We start from the raw sequence: 17,521 nt of genomic DNA, 5'->3' as shown, positions 1-17,521 counted from the left end.
ACTCGACTAAGGAACAATATTTTTATGTAGTAAGTAGATACTAAGAAGACAAAAATGTTTTGCTTCTGTATGTATCATTCGAAACCAATATTACAGACAACCCCCGAAAATTCAAGGTCAGAAATGAATAGGCGCCTATGGAAAAAAAACCTGGGAATCCATCCATCCATTTTTCCTTATTAACAGTTTCCAAAATAGCTTCTTGTGTATGAATATCGTTTTCTTTTTATTAAATAGTGACCCGTCAAAATAGCGCGGACAAAATAGCGCCGACAAAATAGCGCGAAATTTCCCGACAAAATAGCGCAAGACCAAATAGCGCGGACTTATATATGATGTGTATAAAAGTACCGGATTATTAGTAATTTAATGTCCTGACTATGTTCGACTCTTCAAGAAACTGCTGGAGCTAAGACCAACTCTTGCTCCACAGAGTGTGATGTTAGATTTTGAGAAGGCAAGTCAAAATGCAGTAAGCACAGTGTTCCCCGCGACGAAGTAAAGCAGCAAGCAAGACAAAGTACCTCCAACTTAACAGACGACTTGAAGCTACATTGCCAAATTACGGAAACAAGCCAGCATGGGCGGACTGGCTATATGGGCATTCGGGCAAATGCCCGGTGGGCCGGTATCTAAATGTGCCATTAGGGCCACCGAAAGGATTTTGAGTGCTGGTATGTCTATAATTGGATGTTTATCATACGAAATGCAAATTATGGCCTGATTGTATAGAAATGCCCGGGCCGATTTTGACACCCAGTCTGCCCCTGCAAGCCAGTGATGGCATTTCTACGTGACATTTCCTACAATTTAACTTTTTATAAGTTTATTTGTGTGTGTGTGTGTAGATTTGACAAGTATCTTTGCGTGTTTTCGAAGTACACTTTTATAATGTAAATAAATGCTATATTTTGAAATTATTCATTTTACCTTATTATGATTTACCTGTATTATATAAGATAAGATAAGAAGATTTTTGCTTATTTATATTTTAAGATAGGGCCTATCTAAAGTGTTTCCTGCAAAATGACAGAAAAATTATGATAACACATTAAGACAAAATGACAGAACAATTATGATAACACATTAAGACAAAATGACAGAACAATTATGATAACACATTAAGACAAAAAAAAATATTGGCTCCATTCATATTTTACTATATCTAAAGTATTTCTTTCAAAATGACTAAAATATATTTTTTTGGCGCTATTTTGTCGGCGCTATTTTTTCCGCGCTATTTTGTTCGCGCTATTTTGTCGGCGCTATTTTGTCCGCGCTATTTTGACGGGGTACCGTTTTCTTTTTATTAAAAATAGTTCTGGAATGATAATGCAATAATTAAAATTCATAGAATATATATATATATATATATATATTGCTATAACTTAGCAATTAACCTCAACGAAAGTGATATAAAACAGAACGTTTAATAATCAATTATAAACTACAACTAGAGCCAAACTTAGAATCACAGCTCAGGCCTTCTTGTTTACATCGCTAATCATCGGCCATCTTCCTTCCTCTGTTCTCTATCGTGTCCTCTGGTACAGAATGTCGCGCCAAATGACAGTGCGCAATGTAGAGTCATAACAATATATATATATATAAAATATTTAAGTATTTTTTTAGTTATTAAACTAAAAAAAAAAAAAAAACATTGCACAATTGATAGCGGCGGCCCTGCTTTCAACATTGTGTAATGCACAATGGAGAGATAATTTCCTCAAGGATAACAAAGATTATAACATTTCGGTTTTAACCCTAAGACTGTCGACAAATCTTATGTGGTGCCCCATCGGTCTAACAGGATAGATGAAGCTAAAGCTGAAAGGGTTAACCTATTAATTTTCTACATTTTGATGGGAATCGGATCATTGTTTATGCTCTGAAAACCAATTTAGGATGTACGTTCATTCGTACGCCTACACCGAGCTAATGAAGAAAGAACTGCCCCAGAATCTGCTTTGAATTGTGCAAGACTATCCCGTAGAGCTAAAGTGAACAAAAGCAAGGTCTAGGACAAATCAACTCATTCTATCATTGAACATAATTGTGTGGCTAATGTTTCTTTGTCAACTTCCTAGTTCAGGTAATTGTTCAAGTAATGCTGTATTTAGTTTGTCGCAGACTTGTAAGGTCGTGGGATGCTGACACAAACATTGGAGCTGAGATTTGTTTTGAAAGCTCATGTCTTTATTTACCTGGCTTCATTATTTTGTTGTGTATCAAGTGTCGAAACGTCTTCGAGATCAAGCATTTAAAATAATGATCATCCAGGACAAAGGGGCTCAACGAGCGGATGTCTATTTAAGGAGCATCTACAATGGAGAATGATCTAGAAAAGACAAAAAACAACAACAACAACAACGAAAAAACGGACACATCATCGTCTTGGGTTTGCCTCTGCTACACAGTATATAGGTGCTGCCCCTGTCACAAACTTACCGTCACTGATAGATAGAGACTTATTTATCTATCTTAATCGAACACTGGCGTACACTGGTTATGCCTGCACTACTGAGGCAAAATATGTAGGTCACAGCTGGAGCTGCGTAGCCACGGGAAATACTGCATTCCTCATTAATCTTTGGACTCGAAAAAAAGTCTTATTTATTTTTTATTTATTTATCCATTTTTTTAAATTTTATTTTTGTTTCTATTTCTTTGAATATTTTTCCCTCTAAGACTAAGTTCTAGATTCAAGGTACACCGGTAAATGATAATTCTGTTTGTACAAGAAGAAAGCTACACGAGAGACTCAACGATCCTGAGACGTTTCCCCAACTAATGTCAGGTACTCAGAGCTAGGTGGACTCAGAGGTGCCCAATTTTCACCAGGTTTCGAACCCGCGATCCCCGTTTCGGAAACCAAGCGCTTTACCGCTCAGCCACCGCGTCACTATATTCTTAGAAAATCAGATGAAAATTCATAGGAAACAGCTAAAAAAATGTTAAAATGTCTTTCACATTTTAAGTATTGAATAGACAAAGTCACCGAAGGGGGCGAAGTCACCCAGCTTTCGGGTGATCAAATATCATGGCTACTAGAATAAACATGCCACCGTTTTGGGAAGAAAAGTGTCTGATGAACTGTAGGAACTGGTTGCTTGGAATGAGGTCACGGACCGGAAAGCAGAGAAAAGACCAGAAAAGTAAAAATCAGAGAGTGTTTGAACAGCTACATCTCTTAGGCCTTAAAGGTCGAGAAGGTTTTTATACAGTACTCTGGATACATCAGCAAGGCCGGCTTTAGGCATATGCGAACTAGGCAGCCACCTAGGGTCTCCGATTGATGGGGGCCTCGCACAGGACTCAAACAATTTTTTTGGAGATAAAATAACAAAAGTTGTCCCCAATCTTATTGTTGGTGTGCACTAGGTTTTAAATAAATTGCGTCATTTTATTTGATAGCTGTTAATTTTAATTTTTCTATTTCATTTGGGGGTCACCAAATTCACTTCGCCTAGAGCCTCCGATTATCTGGGGCCGGTTCTGAATTAGCCCCTTTATAAACTCTGACTTAAAACACTTTAAACAAAACATTACAATATGAATGCCCCCCCCCCCCCCCAATGGGGAATAATTCTAAATACTGATAACATAAACACATTCACACAATGTCAACATTGTGTATGTCCGTCGGTTACTAAAAGGCGCTCTTACCAATGCGACTTCTCCTTTTTCTACAGATCTATTTAAAATGTCTGTTGCAAGTAAAAGTGGATGGGGTATTGCAGTCGGTCAGAATGAATTCTATTATAATTATAACTCTTTATTTAATATTTATAATTTTTACATGCTATGATGTCATTTAAAAAAAAATGTATAAGCATTTTTGTCCTTTGTAAAACACAACAACACCTCCTGGACACCTGTCTGTCACGCTGGAAAAGGGAATTCCTTTATTCGATTTACGCGTCCAAAAAGGTCGATGCACTACTTTCATCAAAATGACCCAGACGTGTAGGAAAATCCAATTGAATCAATTACGACAATCATAATTACACTTGCTGGATCTAGTTTCTTAATTAACCATTAGGATGCAAGATAAAAATATTGTAACATCACGACATTTTTCCCAGCCGTAAAAATACAAAAAAAAAAAAAAAAAAAAATTAAAAAAACTTTAAAGTTTCAGACCCATCGAAATTCGGAAATATTTCTCTCTTTTGTGGAGGCCCCTTTCTTGTGGAGACCCCGGGACTGTCGCCCTGTCTGCCCTCCCTTAAATGCGGCCCTAAACGCCTTATTGAATACAAAAGAAAATCAAACAAAAAAAAAAACAACAAATGAGTCGCGTGATTCCAGAGAGAGCAAGGAATAAAAGAAAACCTTCTACCTTTTGTTTTTGTTTGAAATGTTATTTCTACCGTCTTTATTTTATATGAACTGAAGTAGGAAAAAAAAACTAGGCTAGTCGAATTTGGCCAGTATGTCTGTGGGGGCTGAAAACTCACTTCTGCTTCCGTGAGCATGCGCCACTATAGTAGTCCCGCCAGTTCGTGCTTAGTAACAAGGGATACATCAGTTGGTTGCCCCCCACACGCACACACCTCGCCCTTAGCTCGTGAGGGCGTGACCCGTCATGTCATCGGTCAAATCACTAGATCTTTCCTTTTGTCCACTCGTCAAATGACGCCGGTCACGGGCGGTAGAGAAGGTCAAGTGGAGATAACTGGCAATATATTTGAAATGCCAATCGTCAATATTAAACAAAAAATTCCGGCCACATTGTAATAAAACAAGATAACTAGACTCTCTCTCTCTCTCTCTCTCTCTCACACACACACACATTGAGGGATGGCAGAACTAGACTACTCTAGAGACTCACACACACACACAGAGTGATGGCAGAACTAGACTACTCTAGAGACTCACACACACATAGAGTGATGGCAGAACTAGACTACTCTAGAGACTCACACTCACACACACACACATAGAGTGATGGCAGAACTAGACTACTCTAGAGACTCACACTCACACACACACATAGAGTGATGGCAGAACTAGACTACTCTAGAGACTCACACACACACACACATACACATAGAGGGATGGCAGAACTAGGCTACTCTAGAGACTCACACACACACATACATATAGAGTGATGGCAGAACTAGACTACTCTAGAGACTCACACACACACATACATATAGAGTGATGGCAGAACTAGACTACTCTAGAGACTCACACACACACATACATATAGAGTGATGGCAGAACTAGACTACTCTAGAGACTCACACACACACACACATACACATAGAGGGATGGCAGAACTAGACTACTCTAGAGACTCTCTCACACACACACACACATAGAGGGATGGCAGAACTAGACTACTCTAGAGACTCACACACACACACACACATATACATAGAGGGATGGCAGAACTAGACTACTCTAGAGACTCACACACACACACACACATAGAGGGATGGCAGAACTAGACTACTATAGAGACTCACACACACACACATACATATAGAGTGATGGCAGAACTAGACTACTCTAGAGACTCTCTCACACACACACACACATAGAGGGATGGCAGAACTAGACTACTCTAGAGACTCACACACACACACACACATATACATAGAGGGATGGCAGAACTAGACTACTCTAGAGACTCACACACACACATACATATAGAGTGATGGCAGAACTAGACTACTCTAGAGACTCACACACACACACATACATATAGAGTGATGGCAGAACTAGACTACTCTAGAGACTCACACACACACACATACATATAGAGTGATGGCAGAACTAGACTACTCTAGAGACTCACACACACACACACACACACACACACATAGAGTGATGGCAGAACTAGACTACTCTAGAGACACACACACACACACACACATAGAGTGATGGCAGAACTAGACTACTCTAGAGACTCACACACACACATACACATAGAGTGATGGCAGAACTAGACTACTCTAGAGACTCACACACACACACACATACATATAGAGTGATGGCAGAACTAGACTTCTCTAAAGACACACACACACACACACATAGAGTGATGGCAGAGCTAGACTACTCTAGAGACTCACACACACACACACATACACATAGAGTGATGGCAGAACTAGACTACTCTAGAGACACACACACACACATAGAGTGATGGCAGAACTAGATTTAGGTCACAAAAAATCTCTTACAAATGTATATTTATGCCTGTTCATTTTTTGTCCTTTATAAGGAAGCAGTATTTTGTAAACTCATCATCTCTAAGACATCAAAAGATGGCTATCAGAAGAAATAACTCAGATCGTGTGCATACCACTAGAGAGTCAATGATGTGATGCCAACAAATAGACTTGCAAGGTTGACACTTGACATTTAGAGGTGCTAGAGCCTAGATGGTATGGGAGGATGTTGAGGCAGGAAGACGGAGACCAACATATCTTTATAAAATAAACTTAAACCATCTCTGTTAATTTTTGGTTATTTTTTTAAAAACTTCCCTCTTTCACACCTTACGATCTATAGGGCAGATGGTGAACCTTGTTGATGTCCAAGAGCTGAGCCGAAGGCTCTTCGAGCTCTAAGTTTGAAAAAAAACCTGTTTGGACGCCAAACAGTAAAAAAAAAACCTGTGAGAACACAGTTCTGTTTGAGAGAGACCCGAGTCAATGCCTATGTAAAACATTGCTGTTTCGAATGCCTTTGGCCCCGACGCATGCTTGGCTGCACATGGCCGAAGGCCGACGGCACCGGGAGCCTCCGCCTTTTTCCTTCGCTGTACCAAGCTAGCTGTGCGGGAACCGCCATTAATGTAACGGTCCCTTTGAGGAACAGCGCATGGATGTGGGACGTGTTCGTGGGGACTTTTTTACAACCCCGCCCGTACAATGGGTGGACTCTCGTCTACCCGTGGGCATCCCCACGGGAGTCTTGTGTTGCTACCCATTTAGCCTAGCCACTTCCTCTAATGGCCGTTTCCACGCGGGCGCCACGATGAGGCAGGGCAGCGTGCCCGCGGGCAGATGGTGTAAAGGTCATCTGTTTCTGTGGCCAACGATTAACGGTCATGTGGCCAGCACAACGCCAACCGCTTTTAGTTTTCCCAGACAAATGTCAGGTACTCATTAGAGCTGGGTGGACTCAGAGGCGCAGAGGCGCCCAAAGATCCCGAAATTAAAAATACCAGTCTTCACCAGGATTCGAACCCGGGACCCCGGTTCAGAAGCTAAGCGCTTTATAGCTCAGTCATAACGCATATTTCCATCTTCCTTTAAGAGCATCTCCGTTATGTTTTGTTTATTTTTATCTTCGATTAGATACAGAGAGGGAAGGGGGAAACAAAGACTTCATGACTAGTTATGGTCTTCTTTAATAGATCAAGGCATAAAGAGATAACGAGAAATGACTTTAAATCTGTTGTAACGTAAACCCGATCGGCTAGAGTTTCTTTTCTGATAAACGTACATTAATATATGTCAAGAGTAAAAGACATAAAATGGTTCAACTATATAACATCTCAGATACATTGTTCACCGTACATTCAAATCTCCTTTAGACAAGAGTTTCCGGAGTTATTTCGATATTCACAGCCACCTGGTGGAGAGTTATAAGCGGAAGTATTCAGAACCGCCAGGCATTTGGTTACGAAACGGAAATAGCGGAAAAAAAAGGTATAATGGTATTTAATGTTCCCTTCAGTCCAACGTTCGGCCAGAACAGACTTCGCACTTCAACAGAAAATATCCTATGATAAGGCCAGTAGCTAACCCTGGATTCATCTACCCGAGGTTATGTAATCTAGGACAAAGCCATAACTGACCTTTTAGTTGGCATCAAGGAAACACCACACTAGCACACACGCACGCACTCACCCAAGGTATAGTTCTGGAAAGTCAGTAAGAACATCGAGCTAATTAGTATTGGAAGTACTGTCATGGCTATAATTACGTTCCAAGTTACACAACTCCCGCATGGACATCAAGTGCGTAATAAAAAAAATGGCTGTGCATTAGATTTAAGAACAACAAAACAGGGGAAGCCATTCAAAGTGGGAATTAAGACGAAATAAAAAAATTACGAGAAAACTGCATTATTATGTCCTGTAGTATTTTGTAGTGATGTCATCTCGTCTAGTCTACTGTGATGTCATCTCGTCTAGTCTAATGTGATGTCATCTCGTCTAGTCTAATGTTGTTTAAAGCTGTTATGATAGCAACAAATGACGAGTATGACCAGTTAGAAATGTAAACATTGACTACTGAATACACATGAATAGGAAACAAATAAGTAACTTCATCATTATACATGACCAAATTATAAATATGTAACACTAGGTAGTTCATTGCAAAGCATTTATTTATAATCAAGGTTTTATTAAAGGTATCGTTCAGTCAGACCATATAAAAGTTACCCAATTCATTGTTTGGGTTGATATCAACACATCCTTGAAAATATTATATATAAATAAGACTTCCTAGTTTAGAAATCAAGACGCTTAGTTCGGATGTAGAGCGCTATCCAGTGAATATATAGACCAACGTGTTATTTTGTGCTACCTTGATATTGAAAGTAGAGAATTTTGACGCAAACATTTCATATAACTAGAAATGTTGAATAATTGGTGATGTCAAATAACTAATGATGTCAAAAATCTAATTATGTCAAATAAGTAATGACGTCAACTAACTAGTGATATCATATAACTAATGATATCCAAAATCTAGTGCAGTAAAATAACTATTGAAGTCAAATAACTAATGATGTCAAATAACTATTGATTTCAAATAACTAGTGAAGTCAAGTAGCTGGAAGTGCGGTAGCTGAGTGGTGAAGCGCAGGGTTCAAATCCTGGTGAGGACTGGGATTTTTAATTTTGGGATCTCTGGGGCGCCTCTTGAGTCCATCCAACTCTAATAAGTTGGAGAAAATTAAAGGTGGTTGGTCGTTATCTCGGCCACATGACACTCTCGTTAACCGTGGGCCACATAAACAGATGACCATATCATCTGCCATATAGACCGCATGGTCTGAAGGGTGAACGATATTTTTTTTTCAAATATCAAGTGATGTCAAATAACAAGTGATGTCAAATAACAAGTGATGTCAAATATCAAGTGATGTCAAATAACAAGTGATGTCAAATAACAAGTGATGTCAAATATCAAGTGATGTCAAATAACAAGTGATGTCAAATAACAAGAGATGTCGAATAACAAGTGATGTCAAATATCAAGTGATGTCAAATAACAAGTGATGTCAAATAACAAGAGATGTCGAATAACAAGTGATGTCAAATATCAAGTGATGTCAAATAACAAGTGATGTCAAATAACAAGAGATGTCGAATAACAAGTGAAGTCAAATAACAAGTGATGTCAAATAACAAGAGATGTCGAATAACAAGTGAAGTCAAATAACAAGTGATGTTAAATAACAATTGCTGTCAAATAACAAGTGATGTTAAATAACTAGTTTTGTGCAATTTAAAATAAAGGTAAAAAAGCTACTAACCATCACGCGAGAAATAAAAGTCATTGGTTGACCAGTGGTCAGCTGTCCAGATGTTTTGTAGACGTCACGAAAGTTAGCCTAACTAGCTAGTGAGGGAAGTGGGGTTGAGAGAAAAAAAAAAAGAAACACATTTTTCAGCCTTTGCCAATCTAAGTTCAAACTTGAGACCATAGATTGGAAACATGTTCTCATACAAGAACCAATGAACAGATCTTGATAAACGTTTCTAACGTATCTATATTTCTCAGAGACCAATAAGGCAACGACTGAGCCGACATTCTGGGTTCAGAATAAGAATAAAAAGAGGGGGATTCATTTTTTCTCCAGGGGACTGAATTCAGCTACAACACGACGGAAGAGTAACCTTCCACCACAAGATAAATCTCACTGGTCATAAATTCAACCAGGTCTTTATTCTGACATTTGTTAGTCTTGGAGTGAATGAAAGAACGGGAACACGAGCTGACTTCAAAAGTAACTGGTGGTTCTGTTGGAGGTGCACTCAGAGTGACCGATGGTCTGTTGGAGGTACAAGCAGAGTGAGAGGGAGTGTGTGGACTACATATATATATATATATATATATATATATATATATATATATATATATATATATATATATATATATATATATATATATATATATAGTGTGTGTGTGTGTGTGTGAGAGAGAGAGAGAGAGAGAGAGAGAAACAAGAGAAAGGAAAATAGAGCGTGATAGAGAGGTAGCGTGAGAGAGAAATGAAAACTAACAACCAAAATAAAAAAAATACTTAAAACGAATTAAACTTGTAATAGATCTAGACTATTCTACAAGATAAGATAAGATAAGATAAGAATAAATCGGTGTGATTAGAAATCGTTATTTACTTAATTTAATTGTTTTTGTTTAGCGCAATCCCATGCTTTTAGCCTTCTCACCATGATCCTATCACTTGTCTGGACAAGTTGGAAAAAGGTGATCGCTTTTTAAATGTATTTTTTGTTATTAAAGGAAACGACCTGAATTCGAACTTGTGGGCTAACGCCTTCTCAGTCGGCTTCTCAAGCTAACGCGGTAACCACTCTGCTAGCGAAGAGTCTGTGAACAAGGAAGATCGTCTAGTCATCTATTGTTTCTATTTCATGTTTGTGTTCAACTCAGACGACAAGCTAATATAAAGGGGACTAATTCAGAGTATACCACAGCTTCAGTCCAATACTATTTCTTTTTCTTGTTTGAGATCCCAATTAAAATAATTTATTACCACTAGTAAATTAACTAATAGGTTACTTTAAACAAAAATCATTCTTGTGTTGTCAGGCAAAAGAAATAATTGAGCAAAATGTCAGCTTCATCCGAGATTGGATGTCTGAGAACTAACGTGTAGACACTTTTGGTCAGACAGACACAGAGGCACACAGACAGAGTGACTTGATATACGCTTTGTAAAAAGATAAAGAGAGAGAGAGAAAGAAAAAAAGAAAGGAGAGATAGAAGAGAAATAAAGAGACAGAAGTAAAGAAAGACAGAGTAAAAGACTATGAGAAAATAAAAATGAAAGATATGTATATATACAGAGAGAGAGAGAGAAGTGAGAGAGAGAGAAGTGAGAGAGAGAGAGAAAGAAAGAAAGAAAAAAAGAAAGGAGAGATAGAAGAGAAATAAAGAGACAGAAGTAAAGAAAGACAGAGTAAAAGACTATGAGAAAATAAAAATGAAAGATATGTATATATACAGAGAGAGAGAGAGAAGTGAGAGAGAGAGAAGTGTGTGTGTGTGAGAGAGAGAGAGAGAGAGAGAGAGAGAGAGAGAGAGAGAGAGAGAGGGAAAATAAACAAGTGATTCAGAATAGAATACATCTAGCTGCTTGGCATACTTTATATTTCTAGAACATGAATTGAACTGAAACGTCCTGGACATCTAGCTCTGTCTAAATGCCATTTCTTTGCAGTTGTATATTTTATGTATAAAAACAACGAACAACCAGTGACACTAAGAGAAAATATCTGGTGAACACTATTTAGTATTAACAAAGTAACAAATCGCTGTTCTCTTTACTGTGCAACTGCCATCGCATGTCATCTTGTCCTTCCCAGTAGCAACAGGATCGTGGGTTGCATCACAGCCCAAAATGAAGACCTAAGGAAAACAGAACACATTTGTTGACTTGAAGACTGCCACACCCGCCTTACCACTCAATTCCCAATTTCCCATCCACACGTGTTCACTCCACTCCGACACTTCCTAATTCCCGTCCGCATGTGTTCAATAGACTCCGACATCTCCCTAACTCCCGTCTACATGTGTTCAATAGACTCCGACATCCCCCTAACTCCCGTCTACATGTGTTCAATAGACTCCGACATCTCCCTAACTCCCGTCTACATGTGTTCAATAGACTCCGACATCTCCCTAACTACCATCCGCATGTGTTCAATAGACTCCGACATCCCCCTAACTTCCATCCGCATGTGTTCAATAGACTCCGACATCCCACTAACTTCCATCCGCATGTGTTCAATAGACTCCGACATCTCCCTAACTTCCATCCGCATGTGTTCAATAGACTCCGACATCTCCCTAACTTCCATCCGCATGTGTTCAATAGACTCCGACATCTCCCTAACTCCCGTCTACATGTGTTCAATAGACTCCGACATCCCCCTAACTTCCATCCGCATGTGTTCAATAGACTCCGACATCCCCCTAACTTCCATCCGCATGTGTTCAATAGACTCCGACATCTCCCTAACTCCCGTCTACATGTGTTCAATAGACTCCGACATCCCCCTAACTTCCATCCGCATGTGTTCAATAGACTCCGACATCCCCCTAACTTCCATCCGTATGTGTTCAATAGACTCCGACATCTCCCTAACTTCCATCCGCATGTGTTCAATAGACTCCGACATCCCCCTAACTTCCATCCGCATGTGTTCAATAGACTCCGACATCCCCCTAACTTCCATCCGCATGTGTTCAATAGACTCCGACATCTCCCTAACTTCCATCCGCATGTGTTCAATAGACTCCGACATCCCCCTAACTTCCATCCCCATGTGTTCAATAGACTCCGACATCCCCCTAACTTCCATCCGCATGTGTTCAATAGACTCCGACATCTCCCTAACTTCCATCCGCATGTGTTCAATAGACTCCGACATCTCCCTAACTACCATCCGCATGTGTTCAATAGACTCCGACATCTCCCTAACTTCCATCCGCATGTGTTCAATAGACTCCGACATCTCCCTAACTTCCATCCGCATGTGTTCAATAGACTCCGACATCTCCCTAACTTCCATCCGCATGTGTTCAATAGACTCCGACATCTCCCTAACTTCCATCCGCATGTGTTCAATAGACTCCGACATCTCCCTAACTACCATCCGCATGTGTTCAATAGACTCCGACATCCCCCTAACTTCCATCCGCATGTGTTCAATAGACTCCGACATCTCCCTAACTTCCATCCGCATGTGTTCAATAGACTCCGACATCTCCCTAACTTCCATCCGCATGTGTTCAATAGACTCCGACATCTCCCTAACTACCATCCGCATGTGTTCAATAGACTCCGACATCTCCCTAACTATCATCCGCATGTGTTCAATAGACTCCGACATCTCCCTAACTTCCATCCGCATGTGTTCAATAGACTCCGACATCTCCCTAACTTCCATCCGCATGTGTTCAATAGACTCCGACATCTCCCTAACTTCCATCCGCATGTGTTCAATAGACTCCGACATCTCCCTAACTTCCATCCGCATGTGTTCAATAGACTCCGACATCTCCCTAACTACCATCCGCATGTGTTCAATAGACTCCGATATCTTCCTAATTCCCGTCCGCATGTGTTCAATAGACTCCGACATCTCCCTAACTCCCGTCCGTATGTGTTCAATAGACTCCGACATCTCCCTAACTTCCGTCCGCATGTGTTCAATAGACTCCGACATCTCCCTAACTCCCGTCCGCATGTGTTCAATAGACTCCGACATCTCTCTAACTCCTGTCCGCATGTGCTCAATTACCCTTTTTACCTTTACCTTTACCTATCCCTTAGTCTGTTGGACCGTTGGGGCACCAGGCAAGATTTGTCGACCGTCTTTCTCCATTCCTCCCTTTTTTTGCCTTGTTCAGAACCTCTCTCAATGGCAGGCCTGTCCATTCTTTAATGTTGTCCTCCAATCGCTTTTTCTGTCTGCCTCTTCTCCGACATCCCCCTAACTTCCATCCGCATGTGTTCAATAGACTCCGACATCTCCCTAACTCCCGTCTACATGTGTTCAATAGACTCCGACATCTCCCTAACTCCCGTCTACATGTGTTCAATAGACTCCGACATCTCCCTAACTTCCGTCTACATGTGTTCAATAGACTCCGACATCTCCCTAACTCCCGTCCGCATGTGTTCAATAGACTCCGACATCTCCCTAACTCCCGTCTACATGTGTTCAATAGACTCCGACATCTCCCTAACTCCCGTCCGCATGTGTTCAATAGACTCCGACATCTCCCTAACTTCCGTCTACATGTGTTCAATAGACTCCGACATCTCCCTAACTCCCGTCTACATGTGTTCAATAGACTCCGACATCTCCCTAACTCCCGTCTACATGTGTTCAATAGACTCCGACATCTCCCTAACTCCCGTCTACATGTGTTCAATAGACTCCGACATCTCCCTAACTCCCGTCCGCATGTGTTCAATAGACTCCGACATCCCCCTAACTACCATCTGCATGTGTTCAATAGACTCCGGCATCTACCAAACTCCCCTCTACATGTGTTTACATGACTCCGATATCTCCCTAACCCCCGTTTACATGACTCCGATATCTCCCTAACCCCCGTTTACATGACTCCGATATCTCCCTAGATCTAAATCTCGTCCACATGTATCTACTTGACTCCGACAAGCCCATCCGTATATAATGGATTCTCCTCTGTTTGACAAGCATTAATACACAATGCTTCAGTATTGTGACATTTGTGATTTATAAACCATTCTCTATCATTAGACCTAAAACCCTACTGTGACAAGTGCCATACTTTATCGTCTAAACCCCAACGGTAGGGTGACAGTTTACTTACTGCTTCTTCCTCTCACACAATAATTGGTCTAATAGCTGGTCTAATAGTTGTTGGTCTAATAGTTTTTCTAATAATTGGTCTAATAGTTGGTTTAATAGTTGTTGGTCTAATAGTTGGTCTAATAATTGGTCTAATAGTAGGTCTAATAGTTGTTGGTCTAATTGTTGGTCTAATAGTTGTTCTAATAATTGGTCTAATAATTGGTCCAATAGTTGGTCTAATAGTTGGTCTAATAATCACGTTCTTTATTTCAGCGCACTATCCCAGTCAGTTGTCCAACATTGTTGTTAGGTTTTGGACGTGACTGTAATTTCACTCTGTGACAACTTGAGCTCTGTCAACAAACAGATACAAAGAAACGAATCTATTTCATGTGTTGGGCTTCAAACGAGACGTAATGACGGAGTAGAGGGAAGTAATTGGAGACTTTCTCTAAAGAGAATTATCACCCCTTATATTCACATTTCCAATGGCCTAGTCGTTGTAATTTCTCGTTCGTCAACAGTTAAAAGGGAATTTCTAAGTGACACCTTCAGAGATTATTCTGGGACCGGGGATCTCTGATCAAAGTATTATGGTTCGATCTGAGTTGCACCAACCTTTTTTTAAAATCTTTAAGTCATAGAATTCACTTCTTCAATTGAGTAAGTCTGGACAGACAGAAGTGGTTCCCAAACTTACAAAAGTTAAATGCTCATTTCATGCATTCAAATTCTATATATCCCCTCCTTTTTTTTTTGAACCTCCAAAAAAAAAAAAAAAACGGGCCACATTTTAGCTATCCACTAACATACATTTCAGCCCATGAATTCTAGTTTCTGTATCACTGAACTGAAACGACACGCTCTATTTCTCTATTCTTCTCTCCCTGGCGCCCACTTTTTGTTGTTGTTTTTTTGTCACCATGCGCATCGTAATGTTCTCTGGCGTAGACTTTTGGCTTGAGTAGGAACGACCCACTTTATAACGCTCCACCACCCAACACACACATGGTCCGTGCATTCTAGTATCACTTTTACTTATCTCCCACCGCTTCCATCCACACAAAAAGTTAGTCCTACGTACAATCTCTTTTCTTCCACTTCTCAATTCAATACCGAAATATTTCATATATGTTGCTTTTCGGCCCTTTTTTATTTTATTATAATGACAACCCCAAACGTTTTTTGTTTAGCATCCTCCAAGAGATCAACCCATCACTAGACTCTTTTCAGCTCTGAAATCCTTGATATAGCACCTTTGGTTAGTTTTACCTTTATTTATTTTTTGAATGTTTACTTTATTATATGATGACACCAGGACAGCATTATGTCAACCTTCCAAATATTTGTTTCCGGTTTACAGGGGGAAAAAATCTGAAATATTGTTAGTTCCCCTGCTTCGGCGACCACATAGGAAAAAAAAGTATTTTGAAAGTAGAAAAGGACTTGCCATTATGTTATGATATAAAGTCTGCTATGCAGTTGGTAACATTCAACAATGTCTTGTTCTCCAGACATAGCCCAAGAACGGGATCGAACGCGGTCCAAACTTGTTTCCACTAAAAGTATTTCTCACAACCCATTGTCTTACTTGTCTTGATTCTACTCTTACTAGACTCAAACAGCTCTGCAGAACTGACACGATTCTGGAAAGTAGCTCATCACGTCTGTATCTGTCACTGAAGTCTGTATCTGTCACTCAAGTCACGAGCTGCATGTTCAAGTCAGTCTCCTAGTTTCTGTTCGCATTCTGTGCTACACCGTGAGGACATTTTGTATGTTTGACACGTTGGTGGGTGTTCTGAAGAATTGAAGAGGATCCTAGCTCTAACCTCTCGCAGGACGGCGGGGGGATGGCGGCGGACAGGGTTCGAACCCAGGAACATCGAGGTGACAGTCCAGAGCGCATACCACTCAACCAGGCAAGCCTTTCCTTGAATAGTGTATAATATACAGCATCATCAGATTCACATTTGATTTTAATTTGACCGTCACTGAAAACTAGGAAAAGACTCTTGTTGCTTGACTTATTCGAGACATTATGAATTGAAAAAAAGATCAGATGTCTTGGAATCAAGTGACGGGTTAAAATCTCTTGAGAATTAAAACTACTGGAGATTAAATGACTCTCCACAAAATAAAGATGGCCTAATGTAAATCTATTTCTTTCTTTTAAGGTGACACGAAATGTACGCGTCAAGGTCTCGTGAAATGTTTATTATCATCGAGAAACTACGAATGTTTCCCATAGCACTAAAAATAGACACATAATTTCCCCATTATACTAAAAATAGCCAAGAAAGTTTTTTAAAAAACGTTGTTGGAGATGTTAAATGTAGTAAAGATTTATAGACAAGGTTATAAAGATATAAAGCAAGTGTCAGTTACAGTGATTTCGTATATTATATTAAGTCTAGTGTTGTGAATCTATAATTGAAATGTAAGTTCTATTGTGGGTTTATAATATATGTTTAATCTTTTCACGATTTTAGCTTGTGAATTAAAATTGTGAATTCGTAAAGAGGATTCCTGATATTTTAAAAGAAGTATCACAGGAAACACCGTTAATTTTTTGGGTCATTAGAGGTTATATATCAACCACGCCATTCCATTTTACACTTCAAAACATTGAGCTCACTACTAGAATTAGAACTTCATTATTTGTACCATTATGGATATATCAACCTGGATTTGTATTTTGGCTGATACATATACATACACTATATAATTATGTTTAACTTCCAGCATTCCCCTGCCTTCATCCTTCTATTGACAATCATACTAACATGACAGTCCACAATAATAAGTCCATTGAAATCCTGCACATATAATTTATTTAGATCTAGTAATATGTTAAGAAATGGATGCAGTAATAATCATGTAAACATTTGAATGCTTCATTCACAAACTATTTCAGTTATAGCGCAGATGATTTTCAGATGATAAAGG

At 39.6% G+C, this 17,521-nt stretch overlaps 1 protein-coding gene across 1 annotated transcript; it reads right to left on the bottom strand.

Moving 5' to 3' along the window:
* Positions 1-12,250: 12,250 nt before the first annotated feature.
* Positions 12,251-13,285, bottom strand: LOC129924713 (cingulin-like). Its single transcript, XM_056021209.1, has one exon. The coding sequence runs from the start codon at positions 13,283-13,285 to the stop codon at positions 12,251-12,253; it is 1,035 nt and encodes a 344-aa protein (XP_055877184.1).
* Between the last annotated feature and the right edge of the window lie 4,236 nt (positions 13,286-17,521).

Source organism: Biomphalaria glabrata, chromosome 2 (assembly GCF_947242115.1).
Source record: "Biomphalaria glabrata chromosome 2, xgBioGlab47.1, whole genome shotgun sequence".
In the NCBI taxonomy this organism is placed as follows: Eukaryota; Metazoa; Mollusca; class Gastropoda; family Planorbidae; genus Biomphalaria; species Biomphalaria glabrata.
The sequence above is the reverse complement of the archived record's forward strand: the minus strand, read 5'-3'. Positions and strand labels throughout refer to the sequence as shown.

Excerpts from the sequence above, each read along its gene's own strand:
- LOC129924713 (XM_056021209.1), bottom strand. The coding sequence starts at position 13,285 with ATGTCGGAGTCTATTGAACACATGCGGATGGAAGTTAGGGAGATGTCG.